At 39.2% G+C, this 24,658-nt stretch overlaps 1 protein-coding gene across 3 annotated transcripts in view; it reads right to left on the reverse strand.

Annotated features, from left to right (window-relative positions):
• cacna2d3a (calcium channel, voltage-dependent, alpha 2/delta subunit 3a) overlaps positions 1–24,658 on the reverse strand; it is a 105,574-nt gene extending 80,916 nt beyond the window's left edge. For 2 of the 3 annotated variants that reach the window (XM_067528082.1, XM_067528081.1), the window contains exons 1-3: positions 21,980–24,657; positions 21,616–21,697; positions 966–1,082 (exon numbers count right to left, since the gene is read on the reverse strand). In XM_067528082.1, the coding sequence (XP_067384183.1) occupies positions 966–1,082; positions 21,616–21,697; positions 21,980–22,104 (324 nt within the window). In that variant the 5' untranslated portion in view covers positions 22,105–24,657. Of the gene's footprint in view, positions 1–965; positions 1,083–21,615; positions 21,698–21,979 lie in introns of all 3 variants that reach the window. The other variant, XM_067528083.1, reaches the window with a different exon arrangement.

Consider the following 24,658-nt stretch of genomic DNA (forward strand, 5'->3'; position numbering starts at 1 on the left):
AAAAGCTACTGTCTCTCCGAAGGTGGCAGCGATAGATAAAGAGGGGGAATCATTGTGGAGACGGGGAGATAAAACCACGTTGACAGACAGTGGAGAGGGCCTGCACGGAAATTGAATTGCTTTTCTCAGAGAAGACTTTTACGCATGTGGATGTGTGGAAATGTGTACATCTTCAAAGTGAATGTAAGACTCTAAAACGGGCATTGTCAGTCCAAGCAGGATATGTTATGATACATAAGAATAATAACACAGGTAAAGCTAAAGCATGAAAATGGTTTGTCACCCCCTTTCTCCCTCCCTCATTTCTCTATAGCTTGTATCCTTGGACCAGAATCTCAAAAAAATCCAATTTTATGTTAACAGCAACGTGTTGTCCTGATAGGATCTATCACCTGGAGCTAGAGCTGCAGCCAGAGAGGCAGTGTACCGTGGACACATCCCGAACTGCACCTGTTACAACTGACACACACATACACACATATCCACAGACATGCAGACATGTTCATACATAGATATGGACAAATATCCTTGTAATTTACATGTACATATGTACAAATAGCATTCACAATTAAGCATTCAGACCTTTTTTAAAAAGTAGAAATACCACAATATGAAAATATGGATAAAAATAGTGATAGTCCTCCCTTCAGTGAGTCTACTGTATGTTTCTGTCAGTACAATATTGTAAATGTGGTAAACTGTTACCAACAAGTATATACACAGAATTTAACAAACAAATAATTGCAGATACACAGATGAGTGGCCTCTCTCACCTCAGTACCTCATCTCCGACACCCGCTCCTCGACATAATTCTCTCACACATACACGACAAGACACATCCATGAATGTGTTTTGACATTGTTGTGTAACTCAAACCTTCAATGTTCTTTTTTCCTTTGGTTTAATGCTAAGAAAAGTTTTGGTTCTGTGGAATAAATAATTATGCAGCTATGGAACAAACTACCTTCATTGCTTGAGCTTTTTTGTGAAACATTTCCTCCATATCTTCTGCCAGCCTCTTCACTAGGCGCAGCCCATCAATCTCCTCCACCCGCACTGCTCGCTCAAACTCCTTGTATTTCTGAAAGAAGACCACATACTTGTATCAGGTTACAATTACTGCCACAATTTTAACACTTAACTGCATTGATATTACATTAAACAGGATCAGTGGATACTTGAAAAAAGCATGCTTAACTTCACTAAATCCTTCGTCTAAAAGGTTATGGCATGTGTTTCCCAGTATGAGCTCATGTCAATGTATCTAAGTCAGTCAGTATTGTTTTGCTCACATGTGACACATTTTACAGCTAAAGCAAGGTGATGGGGAAACAGTAATCCCATATTTTGACTTTTTAAAACTCATTATTAATATTGAAAGCATTAACACTTTCCACATACTTTTTGAAGGGTGGAAATTATATAAATAGATTCTACACCAAGTCAACTCAATACTGTCAACAAAAGTTGTTCTCTAGGGACTGTACAGCATAAAACATTATCTATTCTTAAATCTGTAATAGGAAAACCTTCACAAACAAACTGATGAAAAGCGGCATATGAGAGATTCTTCTTTCGGAATAAACAGAATTAGCAGTAAAAAAAAACTACAACATGACAATTAAAATATGGAAGCAAGGGAATCTATCACGTACAGACCTAAGAATAAATTAAAAATAGATATAAAGACACAAATTATAATAAAAAAGTGGGATGTAGCTTAGTAGGAGTTGCTTTTCTAAACTAATCTACATATAAATTTTAGCCAAGAAAATTATTAACCACCTTCAAGTTTTACCGACCACACACTAAGCATCGATGACACACTGCTGCCCTCACTGTCTACACTAAACTAAATCACATTATTCTGCTATAAATCTATACCAGGGTGCTAAGCTTAACTAGTGCCCCAACTCGGGACAGTGACACTGAGTCTTGCTAATTCTACACCAATGCATGCCACACACACACATATATGCAGAAATATACTGATCTAAGCAGTGGGTATAATTGTAAAGAAAAAAGAAGAAGAAAGGGAAATCATTTTTGAAATGTGTGCAAAGCTGCCGTCAGCTGTGTTTCACTCTTAGGGGATTTAACAGGAGATTACCACCACATCAAATAGCATGCCCTCTATAATGTTATGCCAGCCTGCTTAGATGCATGCTCTTAGTTCCTCCTGTATAGCAACACACATGAGAAGCAGGATCAAGGGAGAGCGCTCATGATAGGAGGAGGGGAAAGGGGAAGCATCAGACACTCAGGCAACAGCTTTTGGATTTAGTCAATCATCAGAAAAACTGCAGGACGTCGCTTAACAGAGATCATTTTTAACTGCTTCATGACAAAAACTTTTGAGTAAAATCTTTACTTGTAGTTGAAGGTGAAATTTGAAAGAAGATCGACTGAACAAATGTTCTTGAGTCATTTGAGTGAACAGCACCTAAAGACAAGTCAATTTATTGTGCAACATTAGTGGCAACAATGAAGAACCAAGGGGAAACAGAGATACAATGGTGAATCTGACCACTGATTGAAATCTTTTTTAGCAAATTATCAAGGCTGGATAAGTTGCCTTTTGTATCTGGGCATTTGTGTGTCAAGGAGGATCTGGGCACCTTTGGATTTGCTTCATCCCACGAGAAAAACACAGCCAGACAGACAATCAGATGAGAAAGCAAAGGACAGATAAAGGGAAACAAAAAGAAAGACAAGGAGACTGAAGTGGGAGGTCAGAGGGTGCTTTTAAGTCACCCCACAGCATCTCAATGATATTAAGATCTGGGCTTTGACTCGGCCAATCCAGGACTTTCCATTTCTTAGTTTTCAGCTAGTCCTTGTTGGATTTACTGGCATATTTTGGGTCATTGTCATGGTGTAGGGTCCACTTCCGCTTCCGCTTTAATTTTTTTTACAGATGTTCTCACATGTTCCTCAAGCACCCTCTGATACATGGTAAAATTCATGAGTAACCATGTTTTAGTCATGTGTACCTGATGTCCTAATTTATTCCTCCCCAGAAATTGCATTTTTTAAATTACATTTCACAGAAAGTTTTAAAAAGTCTTTCTTCAGTTGTAATTGTTTAGTTATGTTATTTGAATCGCTCTGTGTTGTTAAATGTGATATTAGATATTCGAATGTCCAAACATAAAAAAACAAACAGGCTTTCTGAGGGTGTGTTAATTTTATCATAGGACTGGATCTGTATGTGAGGACCTTCAGGTGAAAAGAAGGAAGGTTACATTTCCATTTGGTAAATGCTAAAAACAACGACTTGAACTGTGTAAGGTTACAGATTACAGTTTTTATTAATTGCTAAGATGAATTGAGACTGGAATCCACTTGATCTTCATCATCACCTTCTTAGCACATAAGAAGTATTCTCTTGCAATTGCAAACATGTATTACAACCTCTTTCAACACAGTTAACACACATGTCATTACAACACAGTGACCCAACACTTTTGACCGTGTAAACAAAACGAGAACACGTTTCCCAGCTGATGGATTGTCAGTGTATATGTGTTAACGTCCATACACAAAACTCTTCAATCAGTGATCAGTCCTTATCTTGTGTGTTGCTATTTGCATATCTGAATCAAAAACAATTGCAAACATTCAGTGTGACGCTGATGAGAACCTGTGGCCTCATTGATAGGAGCAAATGTAAAATGCTGAATATGTAATGTCGTCATTTAGATTTTTGAATAATTCCACCATTCCAGTTTCATTTGGTTTCATTTTATTGTGCTGCATTTTTACTTTAATATTTACAGTTTTTCTGTGTTTAAACAATGTTGGGATTAAAAACAAATCTGTTGCAGTATGCTAAAAAAATAATTTCTGATATTTGTTTAATGGAAGAATAGAATACTATACAAATTCTGTGCCAGACAGTTGGCACAACAGTACAAACAACCAAGTACAAGGGCCAGAGACTGAAGGTTCAATGTGCCAGACTGATCCTGTAAGAGAGGTGCTTGGGAATGAATTAAAATAAGCTACAGTAGGAAGCGTATTTAACAGCAATTATTGTGCTTAGAAGAAATAGGGTTTTATTCATCAAGGTACTTTTTGAGTAGATTTTTTTGATTGATTTTTGAGTGTCTGGCTTACAGCAGAATGGCAACTGGGGGGGTGAAAAGTGTTTCTACTAGTTTATTTAATGACAGAAACAACAAGCAGCAGAAACAGGAAAGAGTTGCAGATAACGAGAAGCAGAGGAAGCCAGAAAAGTTCACAGTTCAATCTTTACTGTATCTCCACCAGTACCCCATCACAGTGGCGGCACCAGAGAGTTTGGAATGGACGGGCAATCAATTTTGACAGGGGGGCATTTTTTCATCTTTCCTTTTAGTGTATTATTGTTTTCATTACTATTAACATTTTACATAAGTAAACTAACAGAGTAAATACATGTAAATAAAGAATAAATACCATCCATGCGCATGCAACCACATGCTATAGTAACCCCAACATAACCCTATACATGAAGTAAGATGCTCAGCAGGAGATTAGTTAAATGTTTTCCATCGACAGCTGTGCTTCAATAAGCACTAATATATATAACACGTAAACCAAGTTGCTAAATCTCCTTAACATGACATCTTTCCATTAATTTTGTAGATTTCATGTTAAATCCTGTTCAAACGCTTGCTGCACAAGCTAACTCTTGCGAGTGTGCACCACTTGACACCTCTTTTGGATGGTCAAATAATGTGGATATGGTAGTTGTTTTTAATTGGCTACACAGAGGATTATTTTCTCTCTAAGCACACATTAACACTGTTTCCTGTTTTATATTGCACCACCAAAATGTATGAATGAGTTAAATTTATAGCTGTAAAAGCATTTCGTTTTTTTTTTTTTATGTGAGTGAGGGATTTTAAGTGAGGACGCACACTTGTTTGGACGGGGCCAGTCCCCTGTGGCTCGTCCATAATATTGATGCTGCCCCATCGTGTGCCTTATTGCTGAAGCAGTGCCTGCATGATCTTATTTTTTTGCATGTCAAGGCCAAAACATTTAAAAAATGAATATTATTTTCAAAGGTGGTGAGGACATCCTGAAATACTCCTGCTTTGCATACGGTAAAGACAGGATTAGACACCAGAACATGTAAAGTATGAAGGACGCAAGGACTGAACCCAGTTTCCTATAGTTTCACACAAACCTCCCCCCTTACACAACATCCCTGCTAATTAATTGCAGACATAAGTCTGTAGCCAATCAAAGTGACTGCCTGATGACTCAGAAGCCAAATCACAGCAACCGAAATGGTATGAATATCGCACCTATAATCCCATAAGACAATCCTGGTTCCTGGCTGGCTGTGGCGGGTTGCTAAAGCTGACAGGTCAGTGGCAGCTCAAAACTGAACTGACTTGACTGGTTTCTTCTATAAATTTTCTTTTTTTTTATGGTCTTCTTTTCTTTTTATAAGGTTATTCTTCTCTACTTTGAGTATCATCTGTTTTACCTATCTTCTCTTTTTCTTAATACACCCACATCCCTTTTCTAATTATAAAAATGAATGGGCTGGCTTCACATTAACAACTAAGAATTATTTCTTCTAAAGATGTTCACAAAGTGTTTTCCACTATAACCAATATATTTTTGTCTATTGCTCCAGTAATTCCTCATGCCCACAACCGACAAATACTGCACATTTTACCAAGGCAGAAGGAAATACTGAGTGCCAGTGGTAAAAACCAAAGTGTTTGTGTTTGGGATCATGTTTGTGTGGTCAGTGAGAGCCTAAGAGGGTCCAGCCCACCACAGGCTGTCTAAAGTGCTGTGTTCAGTCAGGCTGACCAGAGCAGACCAAGCCCAATTAGCCTGAAGCTATCCTCTTCACATCACATCATCATCACAGAAAAGGCAACTGACATACATCCAGAACCACCATTTCTTAGAAGAGTAAGGAGAAAGACATCTACAGTACAATGGGGTTTGGTAGCTTCTTTGAGCTGGAAACAAATTATTGCTTGCTCAAATATAATTTATTAAGTAGCTGATTAAGCAATATTTTTATAGAGCTAACTCACAGGATAAGTTGAAGGACAAAGAAAAAATAAATTAATTGTTTTTCAATCAATACTCCAATTTAACTGGTCACAATTTTCAAATTACAAAAGTTTTATAATAATAAGAGAAGTATTCCTGCAGGCTTCACAGGCAGAGATCTGCCCTCCCCCATCTGTAAAGGAAGTGAGTGAAAGTGGGTAAAGACACGAGCTTAACTTCCATCCTGCTAACTGTAGTGAAAATGACCTTAGCTGAAAACAAATCTGCTAATGCTGCGTTTAAATGCGTGGGTCAGCTGAGCCAGGTATAAGGAACTGTGGCTGAAGTGTGTATGCATCACTGCATACAAAAAAAGAGACAATTCAAAGTAGTTCTTTGTCAAAGTTTGTTATACAATATGTGTTCTGAAGAACATCACTGTAGGTGTGAGAGAGGGGCTAGCAAACTGTAATCTTGTGAATCGAAAACAAACTCAAAACAAAGACTTCTCGGACCATTTGTCAGGGATGTCCACACATTTCTAAAATAAGCTAAATATCTGAACATCTATTTGGGACTTTGAGACAGGTGCAGGATATAGATGTCCAAAATGGATCATCTTTGGTGGTCAGTCGATAAATATGTTTTTTGCTGGAATTTATTTTAGATACCTGCAATGGATACAAGTTGCTTATGCAGATGAACAACCTCTTTTAATAGTCTTGTCGAGCATTCTTTCATTGCACTTTGTTCCTGAGTGTAGTGGCCTCAACATGTCTGATTTTTATTTTTATTTTTTTGGTTCTGCACCTGGTTTGTTTCCCCTTGTGTAGATGTGGCTGCCTTTAGCTCAGGAGGTAGAGCGAAGAATTCATTTCAGGAATAGCAATTTAGCACCTGGCATCCCCATTCCATATGTAAAGTATCTTGGTTAAGTTGCTCCTAGTGTATATGTGTGTCTTCACCTGTGAGTCATGTTGAATAAATGTGCCAGTGGAACACCCAAGACATGCTAAATGCATGAAAAGACATTGCAAAACCTTTCAATCTGGACATTTTATAAGTTTGTACTTGATGTCTACGTTGTCTTTCTAGAGGATGCCCTGAAAGACATTGCAAAAACTTTCATTCCAGTTTGTCAGAGGACCCCTTTTGAATCTCTGACACAAACTTACATTGGACATCTATAGCATGTGTAATTGTTTAGGGAGTCTTAACGGAACTTTGGAGCAATTCTGCAAACAATCTCTGAATTGCTTTCCTTGATTAAGTGTGTTTTACAAAAACCTGCAGATGTAGCAACCAAGTTAGATAGTACATAGTACATAAAACTACGTCAATAATGTGTAATAACACCAGCTTCCAAAAAACCAAATTTGGGGACTGACAGCTGTCTTGGTGAATGGGCCTTAGCATGTTGGATATAATTTGTACGTAATAATGCTTCTCAGGTTGAAATAACTTTGCCCATCTATTGAACTATCTTCAGTCCAGGCATAAATGTATGTCTCTCCTAGCATTTTATAGGATAATGATAGACACATGGCCACTAAAATATAAGAGTTTAGGATAAATCAACTACTGATGTACATTCTTCACTCAGAACACACAGAAACGTGAGAAAACTCAGACATTATGGGGAAAGATTAATAAAAGGTTTATGGCTGTCACACCAAAGAATTTTCTTGCAAATACAGGACAGGTACAGTAGGCGTCATGTAAATTCATTAATTGGTCAAAGTGTTTTGTGTAATCGTGTGAGTAACATAACGTGTTTGTATCTATGTGGTTTCCTTAGAGTTTGATATTTAAGTAATTAATGAAGGGGAAAAACTTCATTTCACACTGACACTGAACCCCAATCCCCTAAATCCCAGCTCATTTTAAGCATCACCAGAGCCCACTTTACCTTGGCCCAGTCTCAGACTAGCACATAGCTATTTGAATCTTATTTCTCTCTCTCTTTTTCTCTAACTCTCTCTCTTTCAGCTAGTCTCACACACACTCACATGTACAGACACGAACATTTAAACATTATTCTTCTCCTCCTTAATGATCAACAGCTCTCCGCTTGTCCCTTCAGGGGTCGCCACAGCGGAATGTGTTCCGCACGTTGATTTGGCATGAGTTTTTGCCCTTCCTGCTGCAAGCCTCCCATTTTATGTGGACTCAGGACTGACACCAAGTTGGCTCTTGGTGGCTGGGCGGGGCCACACCTAGTGGGGTGGGATTCTCACCCCCCATTCATCTCCTCCTTGAAATGTATATTTTTCAAAGATTTATTATTCACACTATAAAATGTTGAAGAGGCAAATTAGGAAGCATGTGCCAAGAATTCAAGCACACTATACACTTAATTTCATCTCTGTGTGCTGCAGTATCCTGTCTCCTTCAAGCTGCATGATTTGGGTTTCATTCACAAAAGCAGTCCACTTTGTTTTGCTTGCTTCTGTCTGCTTGTTTGCCTGAAAGTGGAAGAATCTGCTTTGAAGACCAAAAGAGACGCGGCTCAGAGAAGCCTCTGACAGTGGGTACGTTACGTGTATATGTGAAAGTGCATGTGTAAGAGGGAATGAGCGACAACACAGGGACACAGAGACCAATTCATCCCTTAGCTGGCTGTCTGAGGTATGAAGCTACTGAAACAGGCAAAAAGCTGCATATGAAAGGCTGGCATGAGACTCTTCCAAATAAAAATAATATTGCATGTTATTACAGGGTATAGCTGTTTAAAGACAGGGAAGTAGAGACAAAATCGGGGAGGCAGTGACTCAGGATATAGAGGAGAGGCAGCGTCTCAGTTGGTAGAGTGGTCACCTACCGACCATACGGTTTGAGGTTCACGCCCCGCACTTCCCGACCACATGTAGAAGTGTCTCTGGGCAAGTCACTGAACCCCCATCAGTCAGAATCCCGGTAGAAATTGGGGAGGGTTATGTCAGGAAGGGCATCCAACGTAAAAACTGTGCCAAATCAGCATATGGACAAATGATCTGCTGTAGCTCACGGGATAAGCCAAAAGGACAAAAATAAATAAATAAATAAAAAAACGGACTCAGGAGAGATAGAGCAGTCTCCCGGCCTCCTACCTACGTCAAGATCATTTTGGGCAAGTCCCTGACCCCCAAGTTGCTTATGGTAGGTCAGTTCAGCACCTTGCAGCAATTCTTACATTTGTAAATGGTATTTGGCTGTTCAATTTAATAATCACTGATAACTGCTATCAGTAGTTTATGGTGAAATAATAGATGTAAAAGAAATGCAGTTTTTGACTTGGTAAGATTCCAAGTAGTGCATTTCTTCTGGCCAAATATTAGCCATTTTTTTTATGTTACATCAAATATTTTGCCCATGCACATTGAATAAAGTTGCACTGTGAAGGTTTTGTGTAAAAAAAAATTCATTTCAGTATTTGAATTCGTGGATTGTTATTTACATGTCTGTTAGTATGTCCTCTTATTCTACTCTTATTCAGCTATTGCTAGTGCACTGCTGCATATCTTGATTCATTAATGCCAACTGCAGATCAATGGAATAGTGGGAAACCATTATTGGCAATAATGTGTGCTAGGAAACAAATCCACAAGGCTATAGTCCGATACATAATGTAAAATGCATAATAAATGACAGGCTCCACAATGCCAGAGTCAGTGAATAATCAAGTTTATACTAAGAAAGTAAATACAATTTAATATGTACACTATTTATTTGACATAAAGTAATTTTTGTTATACAATATTGCAATTTTTAATTAAGTTAGCAAAAGTTCCGAATACATCTAGCAATATGTAAAATACATTTATGATGTCATTAGTCTACCTGGTACTAAACAAAGTATAAATTATGTGCTTAAGTAAGTCTAATCTACATATTATCCACATGTTCTTTCTCTGTACTTGTGGACAGTATGTATTTTTGAAACTGGGTAATACAATTTGAAAATAAATTAAATAAATAAAATTGTTAAGCAAGTAATTGTGAAGTGTATCCATCTGTGTAAGCTTTCGAGTGACTATACATAAATAAAGCTACCTGATTGTGCCTAAAGTGTGACCATATATCGTGCTAAAACATGTTCAGGATGTCCTGCAGTGTCACCATATCACATAAAGGGCCCCTGATTCCTCAGAGCCATGAATGTAATTACAGCCAACATGGCTCTGAAAGGAGAAGGAGAGCAGTGGGTGAAGAAACAACAAGAGAGAAGGTGAGGACAGAAAAAGAGAAGAGGAAATACCCAGAGGCATCACACAGATGAAGTTAATTCTGTTTTCTGCCACTGTGTCGCTGCACCACAAGTGAATGTGTGCCTATGTGCAGAAACAAGGGAAAAGGAGTGAGGTGAGGGTGTCTCAAGCGTTTGCACTTTGACTAATGTTGCATTCCACCCACTGTGAAACACTCTGTCTGTTACTTGAGTGGGAGACAGGAGCATCAGGCCAAATCCACAGGAGGAAATCACTGCTGGATCACAGGATCTCCTAGGAATGCCTAATCATTGCTATGCCCTTCTTCTTTCGTACCCTTCCTTGTATGGCAGCCGACAAATTGTTCCCTCAAAAGAAGAGTGCTGGCCGGAGATGAAGTGGAACAATTAATTTCACGCTTGTCCTCCCTGCCTCAAAAACATGTTGGTCTGAGTCCCGTATCTGGTGGCACAGAGACACTCCCCGTGAACACACACACACACACACACACACACACACACATGTAACATGTAAATCAATTATTTACTGTAAATGCTAAACACAAAGACATAAAATTAAAAACATAAAGAAAGTTTCAATACAAATAAAACTCAGGTGACCAGAAACTCTTCTTGCCTGACTGGTCACACCTTCATTCCTGCTCTCTTCACTACACCACAACTTACTGTGTCAGTGGGAGTGAAAGTAGTATTGATTATAATGTGTTGATGTCTTAAAGTCCTATCAATGCCCTATAAATAAGTGGAAAGGATTGTGAGAACACATGCATGCACAGCTATGACAGATCACCCAATCATATTGTGGAAAGATAGGATAATTGAATGTGGCATGAGAAGTGAGCAGGGAACGATGTCACTGTGATCAGTCCCTGGCCCCCAAAAATCCACTGCATGGTCAGACACATAATAAGGAGGCAGACAAAGGCTAAGCAGAAATCAAATAACAATCAGGTTTCTTTTCTAATTAAATTAATTGTTCTGGACATATAGATGACCATACAGAGTAAAAATTCAAACCTATTCCCCATATCATTTTGTTTACTGGACATAAAAAAGACTAGATGACTTAAAATAGTAGACTTGACTTCCCCTGTATCAGACTTAATAACAATGTTCGACACTGGTTATCTCATTGTTTGTATTGATTCCTGTTCTGTAAGTGCAGCCAGATAACAACTGCTAAATAACTTCCTTTTTTATTATCACTGTTAGGTTTCCCATTTTTGGGTGTGTTGACAGCAGCAACAGCAAATCATTTATCACCTATAGGGCTAAAATTTGATCTGACTGTTGTTGACTATAAATACTCTGGTTTATAAATACAATGTGGGAGTCATTCACTGGCATAAAAACACATTCATCACTGTCTTTCATTGTGGGGTAAAGCCTAATTAAGGACAGATTGTCCAAATGAACACACACAAAACACAAAAACTGTAGGCTGAGTTTCTTTTCAACTTTAATTGGCCAATTTGTGTCACCGTATCTGTGTGGCAGGTAATTGAACATCTTCAGAAATGCATACTGTCTGATTCTTGTCTGAACAGTTCTGTATCTTTCCAAAACAATCAATCTAATATTCAGGGTTTGCTCTATAGTTCTTTTTATTTAACACAACTATTTGTCCTTTTTCCCGTGGACAACTGAGTGTAATACTATGACAGAGATCCCTATCCCCATTATTTGTGTTTAATAAACAGCTGATTTCCAACAATTTGTATGAACTTTAGTTCTTTTTCCAACATTACTTCTACTGCAATTTGAGAGCTGTCATGGATGTCACTGCTTTGAGACTCTGTACTGTACAGTAAATGGATTTTAAATGAGCCTACAGGGCACAGGCCTGTGACCGAGCTCAGTTAAACAATCCAAAAAGGCACACAACAAACGAAAAAAATCTAATCAATTAAAAATAAACATTGACAAATTAATAAAAAGAGAAATTTAACAAGTACAAAAAATGGGTAGTGGGAAGGCGACATTTTGTTATTATTTGGCATTTACACTATGGAGACTGGATTTATAGATGCAGTACAATTATTGTTTTTTATAGGAACCTTTCATGTAATTTTTAAATGCTAACTGACTTGACTAAAACAACTTGCACTAAACACGGGTTGATAGATCTGTAAACTGATTTGCCTGTACAGTATGTGGCATAAACCACAGTAGAGGAACATTTTTTACTTTGATCTGGTAATAATGTGGTGGAATATTTCAGTTCACGTTCCTCCATTTTATTTCAGCATTATTGAAACTCTTCACACTCCTCACCCATGTAGCTCCTCAACACAACTCATCCACTCGCAGTTCCCGTGTGTGTGCGTGTATGTGTGTGTGTGCTTTTGTAGTAGTAGAGTGTTTAAAGGCTGCCTGAGGGCTATTGAGATGAACAGTAGAATAACAGCTGTACACTAACTTAACACACACGCAGTCTTATGGCAAGGCGGGTAGCAACACTCAGGAGTTTGTCCCAGGGTGCACTGCATCTGTTGGGTATGCACCATTGCCCCTCAGAGTGGGTGCCAAATCTCTGCTCTCTCTAATGACCGCCATCTTTCAATGTCCTCACATGCCTTGCCACTTTCATGTACCCCCCATCTATACCCACACACATACACAAAGGCTCCTAAAGGACTGAGGCTTACTTCATTGAGCATTAGAACTTATCTACCCAAAAATATATATATTTTTACCAAGGCTCTTTTAAAACTTAAGAAGTAACCTCTCTGACATTTTGACTCGATTTGTTATTCATTCAGCCATAAATCACTTTCAAAAAACATAATAGCAGTGAGAGCAGGTCTAATCTGTTCACATGGAACTGATTAATAGTCCTTAGTCTATCTGTAGTTGCCTGCATTCAGTTGGTTTTCAGCAGAGTCCAGGAAAACATTTTTCATGCACAGCAGCACACACAATGTGGCCTGCTGCTTCCCTATTCCACCCCATACATTCTCACAGTCTTAAATTGATTCTTGCAGCAGTCAACGTGAAAGTGCAAGGAGAGAGCAAAACATTGTAGTGAATATATAGAGGCAATGTTCATTCTTGCAAAAGAAGATTATTCAAAGTTAGAATTTTTGTGCCACAGTTTCATCTACGTTTGCTTCACAAAGAGATCAAAGAAAATAACCATAACCCACCCAGTGGCTAAGAACTGTTTTGAGATTTGCAAAACATTAATCTGTGGACACTATGAAGTTGAACTATATAAATCAATGAACAATGCAATTTAGACAGAAAGCATTGATATAAACTAAAATGTTGTGCTTTTCATAACACTAAACAAGAATAAACAGTAAAGTAAAAGCAAAGTACCAATCCTTACGAATCTGGGATTGATGGGTTGTTTGAACTAAGATACTCTTTGTGACATCAGAAAGGTCTTAGAAAAAGCTACAGCATAGCTTGTGTTTGCCTCCTGAGAAATGTATTTTTATTGCTATGTTACGGAAGTATCTGTCAACCTTCTGCTCAGAGCATAAACATAATTTAATATCTGTAAGATGTAACAAGCAACATACATGCATTCACAAAAGTTTGATAACTGATTGGTGGCATTCAATATTAAAACATTATAATTAATTTTGCAGTTACTATTATATTTTAAACATAAATTAGACAAGACATGAATAATCTACAGCAGTACCAGCTATCCAGAACTTGTGCTGTACAATTTTGGGGTCTGAGTTTGTGTGTGCATTGCTAACCCCCCTAAAATACTACCGATAATAAACTCCTTGTCCCTTTAGGGGTCGCCACAGTGGAACGTGTTCCGCACGTTGATTTGGCATGAGGTTTTTACGGCCCTTCCTGCCGCAACCCTCCCTTTTTATCCCGGTTCGGGACCAGCACCAAGGTAGCCCTTGATGGCTGGGCAGGGCCACACCTAGCGGGGTGGAATTCAATTCCATGGCCTTCAGCCTCTCAACCCAATGCTCTACCCATTGAGTCACCAGGCCTCCAATTCATCAATTAACATTCCTATTATAATAACTGGGTGAGTGACAGCTGCATTACTTTGAACTAAAATATGAAATGGATTTATATGCAGGAGAAGAACAGGCTGATTTTTTTTTTTTTTTTGAAAAAGCAACAGTTTTGTCTTAGTAAATGTGAACCCTTCCACACACCATCTTACTGCAAATGCCAGCAACACCACATGATCAATATGGCTCAACACTGATCCATACTGGTCCTCTGTGTCAGTGATCAATTGTCACTTACTCAGTGTTCACAGTTATCTCAGTTATCTGCACATTAGCTGGCACAGGCCTAAGATGCATTACATGGAATGTAAAGGGGACACAGAAGGGAATTTAAATACATTGGCTCAGAGTAACGCAAGTTTGTGTGATATGTAGTGATGGAGATGCTGTTCGGTGAGTGACCGGGAAAAGCTCAGTGAAGTGAGTGTGTGTACACTGCTGTGTGCTTTCCCATTGCAGATAATGCAAACATGTCCTTCTTCACACTGTGTGATTAAGTGTGTGTGATTGTGTATCATGTGTGATATCAAGTGTAGGTAAAGGTCATCAAGAGGAGGGCCCACTGATTTCTTTTCGGCCTCACTCTCACAGTTTATGGGAAGTGTTAAGGTGCAGTGCAAACCTCAATAAAATACAGTGAAACTGAGTTTGTATGTGTTAGTGTTTATGCTGGCAAAGTTGATGTACTATTAAAGCAAAGGGAGTGAATGTATACACACTGAGACCACTCAAGGGTACAGCAAGTGCAGGACAGGGCTACTTTTTTAGGGTGTGGGCAACAACACGTGGCTTAAACTCTGGTGTGTCCCAAGATCCCCTCCCATGTATTCTTTAGTGCCATAGCCACTTCCTATCCATTATTAAAGCATAGGGATGGAGGGAGAGGAGGAGAGATGTAGAGAGAAAATGTTAAAGGGAGGGGAAAAGAAAAATGGAGGCAAAAATAATTGGGAGAAGCACAAGGATGCAAACAGACGGGATGAAAAGGAAGGAAGTAAGGAAAGAAGGAGAACGAAAGAAGAGCAGTACATCATTTATTTGAGCATAACCTATAAACCAAAATTATCTGAGCAAGCAGAGGTTTAGGACATACTGTGTAAGGAAGCATTTGTGATTGATGGAGTAGCTCCATCAAGCTTGATCTCCTTTCCCATATTCAGTGTATTACTTTAGAAGTCCCTGCCTTACCTACAGCGAACGGGGTAGACCCAGACAATGGCAGGATGATTGATGTGGGGAGCAGCAAGTCACAGACAGCCCTTCACACAATGCCGCACACGTTAATGTGCATAATAGTGCTGGTCCCGCCTTTTTACCAACTTGGGTAATGTTTACTGTCTGCACATAATCGAGTCTGGAGTACACCAGGTAAACAATCTGTCATAATTACAGAATCTGCAAAAGCAAAGCATGTGTGTGTGTGTGCGTGTGTGTGTGTGTGCGCTTGTATATGTGCATGTCCATTAATGTCCTGTGCAGCCACGGTGAGATGCTCTTTATCTGCAGGCTAACAGAAGCAGAGCCAAACCTGAGCAACTGATGACAGATGACAGTGGATATTTATCTTCACTGTTCACATTTATCATCCTAACAGCACAGAGCACACAGTGTAACATTGTATGGAAACATTGTGTGTATACCGTATGTGTATCTTCAGCTCCAACTGGGAGGAAAAATCAACTTACTTCCAAAACCAAATTAACTACTAAATCACACTTTTTATGCTGGCAAATGAACTTAGGGAGACTGGGGATAAATGAAGAAGTAAACTGCACAACAAGCCATCAAAAGACACTTGAGTTTCTGAACCCACAAACACAGTGTCAGCAGTTGTGCTCTTTAGGAATTTAAGTTCTTTAATCCAGTAGCAAAGGGCCTCACTCCCTGCTCCTGAACACTCTACAGAGGGTGTTTGATTCACATTGGCTTTCTCTATGCTTTTCTCACCAACAAAGCACTAATTACAGTATGAGTGAGTAGCTGTGTTGGCTAAAGCTGGCCTGCTAGGACATGAAAGGATATCAGCACAGGCTGCACTCCCTCCTGCTAACGCTGTAATTAACTCTGTGACACGGCATTCCTCCTTCTTTTCTCTGTTCTCTCTCTCTTGCTCTCTCTCTCTCTCTGTCTCTCTCTCTCATACACACACACACACACACACACACACACACACACACACACACACACACACAACCTTCTCTCTTCATACAGTGGAGGAATCAAATTTAGCCAGATCATGCTTTGGTCAATGAGAACAAGAGAGAAAGGCATAGAGAAACAGGAGAAGAGATGGGAGGGTACGGGGAGGTTATAGAAAGAAGGACAGTCATCAGTACACACCCCTTCACACCCCCTTCCCTCACCTCATCGCCAGCCATGCTGAACCAAACCTGACAGCTATTCAATTTTCCCAAAGCTAAATCTAATCTGCAGCCATCTCCCCCTCACTGACACACTGTTACACTGGAACGCCTCAGCCATCACCCATCCCTGGCAGCAGATTGGCACCATCACACATACTTCCCCCTCCACTTCAACACAGACAATCACACACGCACACAGACACACACACACATGTATATGCAAAGTCATCCATTGGGCATGTAAGGCAAACAGGAGACAAAAAAAGGAAAACGTAATATTTTTAAATATTAGAGAATCGTCCTAAAACCTACTACTGTATGTGTAATGTGTGGCTAACCGTGGAGTATAAATTCCTCATTATGATCAGGTATTTAATATGTATTCATTTCCGAAAGCATTACTGCAGACATGTCCTCATTATATTGTGTGTGCTTTTTGCACTGTACATTGATTCTTGCACAATATAAAAAAAGTCTTTCTGAAATTCTAAGGTTTATCAATGTAACCTAAAAATAGGATTACCATATAGAATTTATTAGAAATGTGTAAATAAGAAGACAAGGACTGCTTAATCAAACCAAAACCATAAGGGCTGGTAAATACAAGCACTGAGTGGAAAACAAAAAAAATCTGTTTTCCACTCAGGAAGAGTAATTTTTCTGTTGCTGTCATCCAAATATGTGATTAGGTTTAAATGAATGTGAAAAACTGAAAAGTATAATCAGTTCCACCTTCAAATCAGACAATTAGTCATGGTCTTAAATCTGGTTAGTGTGACTAAAATACATATTCAGAACACATATAGAGCATTTCTTCCCTAACCAACACAAAACAGGTTTCTGCAGAAATATTTAATTATGTCTCATGGAGCAAGTCTTGTATCTAATACAGTCATTCATTTACATGTGTAAATCATATAACTCTTCTAACTTAACCTAAATAAACTTGTATTAAGCAAATAAAAAAAAATGGTGGTGGGGGGGGGTCATTTTCTCTATTTCCATGTGTAAAGATCAAAAGGGAAGTGAAAACTTTGAGAGAGAAAACTTTTGCATGAAGTGTGTACTAAAAATTTCACCAAATGCATATATTCATGTAGTCAGAAAAATATGTATGTATGATTTTCTAGTGTACAGATTTATATACCTGCATTTCTGACAATGATAGTTCTTTAAACTCATTTAGTAGTAAATATTTTCTTGCAAAAGCTGATTACCGTTCGCATCAGTGAACACAAATTTAGGCAAATGTTCCTCTCCTTCTATTTACTGCACATTTACTCAAGAAAGCTAGCACGTGCGTGATGCATGTCTCTCTGTGAGCCTTTTCCATCTTGACTAGATGGGAAACCAGCCAAAACATTAGTACCACCTGGTGTTTTTAATGTTGTGATGGACAGGGTTCAGGATGAACAAAATTTAATGTTGGCCAGGACGATAGGCGTGAAAACCCAGAGTGCCATGCAGCTTGCTGCTGCAGCAAAGTCAGAGTGCCCACACTGACCTCTGCCTACTACAACATTAAAACCACGAATTAGAGTAGATGCTGTGGCTGACTGGTGTATTTGTCATCCACAGTTTTATTATGAAGAACAAGTCGACTCTGTCTTCTTTTGCTCATTCTTCAGGAAAGCTGTCACAGACATATCATCGGATTTCTCCACTTTCTTTGGCACTAAAAGAAAATGGTATAGCAACACCCTGAAACATACATACATGCACACACATCCAGACTCGCACACTCTCCTTCCTCACCCAGGCGAATCGATTCTAGCATACTCTTGTTACACGTCATTACACCTTCCTATCATCTTCTGCTCTTTTGCTCTGTATATGAGCCTCTGAGTGTGAGAAAGCCGATGTGTCTATGATTGAGTATGCTTTAAGTAGGTATACAAACTTAACATACAGACACACACACACACATAGACACAGCAAGCCGATACGCTTTCTGCTTTCTATTCCTCACCCTCCGACACAGCTTATACTTTGAAAAATAAGAAAGCAGATGTGCACGGATAAGTTTCAGAAAGTCGCGGTGGTGGCCCCGCAGAATAATCATTTTTCTTGTATCTTCCATTACATAGAGGCTTGAAGTTATTTCACCATGGCATAATGTCCCACTACTTTGACTCCAGAAAGCCATAACACCAGTGAGGTGAAAACTAGTCCAGCCAACAACACACAGAGAGAAAGCCATCACAGACAGGCTAGCTCATATAGACAGGTTGCTCAATGATACATGAAATTAAAGAATTCACTAGCATGGTGAAGAGGGTAAAACACACGGAGCTAATTCTGACAGCGGGAGTGTTTGATGTGTCTCTAACAGAAACCTTGATGTCATCATCAAACAACTTTAAACATCTGACTTTGAGTTATTAATGAATAATTGTTTTACTACAAGAACAAATATACGCAATCACATGTACACACATGCACACACACTCCCTGACTCATGTAACCTTGAAACCTGGATATAAGAAGCAGGTTATGGAGTGGGAAGGGAGAACTGATGCAGACAGGAGAGTAAGATGCAGAGTTTTTACGAAAGCCTAAACCTGGTGCAATTAAAATTTTAAAAGCTAAGATCTCAACTGTGTCTGTGGAAATTGAAGCAAACAAGATGGCTTATTTTAAGAAGTCATTATTCTCAAAAATATTTATAAGTATTAATGTCCTTTTTTTGCATGTTGGGTCATTTTGCAAAATATTCTGTTCAGATGCAATAATTTATCTGTTCAGCAATTATACTGAACAGATGAATAAAATTACTGAAAAATAAAATTACCGAAAAGACTCATTTTAATTATTTGTGGAAACATTGTAATCTGTAATTATTTAGGATCCTATTGTGTTTGGTTCAGGATTGTCACTCAATTCAAAATAATTAAGTAATTTATGGTACGGTTTTTGTTTTATTATCTATGATTAACCCCATTTTCGCATGTTTTAAGAATATCTCTTCATTAAAAATATTAATACAAATTTCCAATCAAGCATTAGATGAAAGCAAAGCAAAAATCAAATACATTTTGTATCATTTCAGCTTGCAAGACAAAGTACTTGTGAATCACAAATCGCTGCCAGATGTTCAAAACTGTAAAGAGATGTTAAAAAACTAAACAAAACAAGAACCCTGCACTTCACACCTTATGGCATTTCTATGGATCTAGATTTGTACGTTATAATAATGTAGGCTTTGAAAACCCCTTTCCCACCTATTGATCCATATTTTATTTCCTTCTGTATATTTTAAAACGTATGTTTTCTATATATTGTAACAATTCTGAGGTTTGGATGTGATGGAACAAAACAATTTTAAAACTAAAATTCCATACTGAGAGCAACATGTCTATAAATATAACACCTCATCCCTGTGGGTTTATCATGAACCAAGCAAGGTTTCACTTATGGTATATGTGCTTATTATTTCCAAGGGAGTTTTGTTACGCTAACGATAACTGAAGAGAGACGTAGTCCATCGGTTCCCAGCCTACGGGAACACACACACACACACACACACACACACACATAAGCAAACCTTGTTTTTTTTTCTCCTCAGTATCATCTTCTCTATGTACAACAGTGTATAACCCACATTCTTTCTTCCTATTTAAAAGCATATGTGGCCTCAGGGGAACAGTGGCCCCTTCTTAGACTTACCAGACTGTACCAGACATGCAATAAGGCACAACATACAGGACACAGCATGTGTGCATCTACAGATTCTGCACATCGCATAATAACTGTGTGATCCAGCAAGTAGGCACAGTTAACAACACTACAGTTTAGTGTGAAAAGATGCACTTTTCCCACAAGAGGTCCCCAGTCTTTTCTTTGCTCAATTAACCCTGCGGCCCTCATTTGCATTTCATAAAGAGGCCGTCACTCTGTGGGAGGGTTATCTTCTTTTTGGAGGCAGAAAAAAGATGAAAAGGGGAACACTTTTTATCCTGTCAAATAGATAGCACCATTCCTCTGCCTTATCAGCAGCTGATGAAATCCATGCTATAGGGCCATACGTGTCTATGTGACTGTGGCGTGTGTAGAATGTTTGCACGTTCCGGTGAGTGTGTGTGTGTGTGATTCTATAATGCAGATTTTGTGCACACAGTACATTGTAAGTGACAGAGATGGGTCCTGGTTGGGTGTCACAGTTCTCTGGGTTATGACACCTTACAACAGGCACCCATCACAGTGGGTCTCTGCATGGAGGAGAGCTGTGAACTGCTGGCCCCAAGCAGAACACTATTTCTAGATGCCTGCTGAGAGGTTAGCTTTGCTTGGCCCTTTTTCCATGGGCTATCCATTAGCCATTTTACCTCATGCTTCATCAACTGACATTCCATTAGGAAAATTTTCATTCCATCACACGCAAATCTTGCAATAATGTCACAAAGCAAAGTGGTGGTGGTGGTGGTGGGGGGGGGGGGATGACTGCGGAGAGGTACAGAAAAAGCTATGGGGATATTACAAACATGCCGAACATTCAGTTTATTAGTGAAAGAAATGGTGCTTTCTGGATAGTATCTGTGTGTGAATTCATCTGTCAGAGTACTTGAGACCTGGGCACTTATTTCACAGGACCATGTTCTGAATATGCTTTTAAATCTGTGCTTATCTAGTCAATGTGCATTACCAATTCTCAAGTGGCTAAAAAGCAAACGTTCTGCAGTTTAAGAGGTATTGAGTGACATTTCTCTCAACTCTAAAATTACTCAAAAGCAGTAATTTTCTCTCAAAGGCTGGTCTATATATATATAAATATATCTTTACATTGATAAATAAACAGCTGTTTTACCCACAGTAGGCCTGAAATTTCAAAAAATAACTGCATTGGAGTGTGTGTCCCGAGTATTTAAAAACATATTACAAGGAAATCAAAGCTTCTTTTATAAAGAAATCATTTTCTCATCTTTTATGCGATATTTCACATTGAAAATGTAAGCCATGGTCAAGTTGTTCAGTGAAATGGAAAAATATCGTACAAAAGTACTTGACTTCCAGGGGGGGACTTTAAATTTGACACTTGAAGCTCACCTTCTGCAGCAGCTGGGAGCCAGAGTATTTTGCCGAGATAGACTTAATTTCCCCGCCAAATGCTGAAGCCCACAGCTTCACCCTGCATACAACAGAAAAAATTTAGAATGAATTGAGAAAAAAGTGGACATGTCCTAAGAAAACACTCCCGACCAGCATGCGATGTATTCATTTGTATGTTCTTTTTTTCATGAAATGTAGCAAAATGCAATGTGGAAATAAATATATGGATAGCATTCAACTTTGGGTTATCAGTTTGTGAACCCTCAAACAGCTGGGATATTTGTAATCACACTCTGGTTGAAAAGTTGAAGATTCAAGTGATGCGCGCACATTTGCGAACACAGCATCGGCATCTACTTACACTGATGGAGGGATGCTTTGGTGGGTGCCTCCCACCTCAGTGACCCCGGCGCTTAGAGTTGAGAAAAGTAATAGCAGACATGCACACCACGCACGGGGAACCACACAGCTCCGATCCATCAGCATCTTGGGCAAAAAAAATACCCTCCCTAAGCGCACAGCGCGAGTTCTGGGCTTGTGTGTTGTTTTTCAGCACCAGAGAATCCAAGAAATAACTCAAAAGCAGGACAATCAAAAGTCACCTAAGCTGTCTGAGTAAAGCATTCATGACAATGCGTTGAGCAATGCGCCTTGGCGAACGGCAGAATCCTCAAGCTGCGTGAGTTATCCAAAGTGGTGCGGTGTGGCAACGCTGACAGGTGCCGTGCACACGGCTATGCTGCCCTGCGGAAAGTCGAGCTCGACTCCTCCGTCTGGAAAAGTCCGCTTAGTCGCTTTGTTCGACCGACCTCACCCACAAGAGATCAGAGTGGAGGTTCGGGGAACCGGGAAGATCATCAAACGATGCGGCGCACAAGAGCACGCCTACTTCTCTTGAGTGATGCGAACAACCTCTCTCTCTTTCTCTCCCTCTCCTTTCTCTAGGAAGCTACCACGGATGCTGTTTTTGTTGTTGCTGAATTACGCCATAATTTTGACGTTCCTATCTCTTTCTCTCCTCTCTCTCCTCCAATCCACGGGCTCTCATACAGGACTACAGCCTTTAGCTTTCAGCTCAGATCAAGTCATTCACTGTACGTGCAGTTCACTGAAGCAGGAATTACTGCCAAAGTGCTGACGCAGGACAGAAAGGGAGAAGAGAAAAAGTGCCTAAAAAGGTACAGGTTGTCCAGTCCCTTGGTGGAAAGACCAAAATTTAAGTATGTTATGCTGAATTAACGATTGTCAATTAAAGGCACTTTGCAGCAGTGATGTGCAGAAGCAGTGTGTGGGCTTGTGGTTTGTGAAAGAGGATGAGAGCCCCCAGGCGACAGACCCCGTGTGACTGATCGCGTTTCACACAGAGCTGAAAGGGTTTTGGAAAGACACTGGAAGGGGGTGAAGACTGACTGAACAGCCTATCTTTAGCTCTGCAGAAGGGATGCCCTGTTCATCAGAAGTTTCACACCAGAAGACTCGACTTTGACTGTTAAACATCAGTCTAACAGCTGTTGCGAATTAAGCAACCCCACAACAAAACAACAAAGACCCCTACAAAGACTGCTTCCAAATGCACTGAGGTCAATATCACATTAAGAAGGCTTCATTTTTTATTGTACAGAGCAAAATTCAGCTTCAGGTTGCCAGTCATATTGGCATAGATGACACTTTGAAAGTCACTTGAGTAAGGGAGACAACGCAAATCAGCATTTTCTTCTCTTGTTCTTATGTTTACTGTTTTCCTGACAGCGCCAGCTACTTTCATGTCACTGGAAAAGCTCTTAAGTTTTCAAACCAGCAGACGTAGACTGTTCTAATGAAGATGAGATTATAATGAACTTAGCCTGGGCTGGAACAGGGCAAACTGTGCACAGGAGAGGACATCCATTCCTGTCTGTGTCAGGATGTAATAGTACTACAAATATTTGTTGTAACACAAAGTGATAACAGTTTACCAGTTGCATTGTTATATTTAATGGTTACAGGCAAAAAGCCCCAATAAATCATCACTACCAATATAAAACACCTTAGCACTTCACATATCAGATGTAAGAATATGGCTGAGCTGAAGCAGTTCTGTAATGAAGAAATGTCCAAAATTGCATTTTCTTGAATTTTGTGCAGGTCTAAATCACAGCTACACAAAGAACCTGCTTAATCTTATTGCTGCCAGAGGTGGTTCAACCAGTTATAAAAATACTGTTGCCATTACGTTTTTCATCACTTTGCGGGTTTAATGGGTGTGTTTAAGAGCTTAGAAATATTGTATTTGTTGACATTTGTGACTTTGGTAAAGATCCGGTCACGTTTCATGATTTATGTAGAAAACCAGGAAATTCCAAACAGTGTCACAAACAGTTACTTTTTCCTGCCAGCCGGCCACGTTCACATTTCTTTTCTCATACCGATATTTTCAGAGAAGCTGCTCCAGGCGTGATGGGCAATGTTTCATTACATGCATTCAAAAACAACAGCAAAATAATGTCAAAGTCATTAGACAATGATTTCATTATAGCTTCTTGTTCTCTGATGCCTTCCTTTTACTTTCGGTTGCTAACTCAGCTGGTTGAGCTAAAACATATTACATGGAATTAACGGCATTCGAGGGAACTTTTTTTAAATTTCTGGAATTGATGTTGGGCTAAAGTTGGGTGTTTTATCCACAAGACTAAAGTCACTGCTGATAGTCCCTGACTATGAAGTGTAACTATGCAAAGAAGAGCCATTTAATTTGACAGTACTATCAGGTCTGAATAATATCAAATACAGTGAGTGGAATAAATGGCCACTTTAGTTCAGGGGACTTTTAGGAACAGTGGGTCATAAGGATCATTTCTTTCTGTGTTTTTTTTTATTTTATCCAAACTCGTCCTTTTTCACTCTTGTTTCCAGGACAGGTTTTTATTTACCATGATAAGTATAACAGAGCTTTCTCACAAATTATAGGTCTAAGCAGTGATTTTAAATGCAAAGTAAACAACGTAAAGACACTGCATTAGATCACACTCATCTGCACTATATTCTGACTGCCTTTTTAAAA

The sequence above is a fragment of the Channa argus genome, chromosome 13, assembly GCF_033026475.1.
Source record: "Channa argus isolate prfri chromosome 13, Channa argus male v1.0, whole genome shotgun sequence".
In the NCBI taxonomy this organism is placed as follows: Eukaryota; Metazoa; Chordata; class Actinopteri; order Anabantiformes; family Channidae; genus Channa; species Channa argus.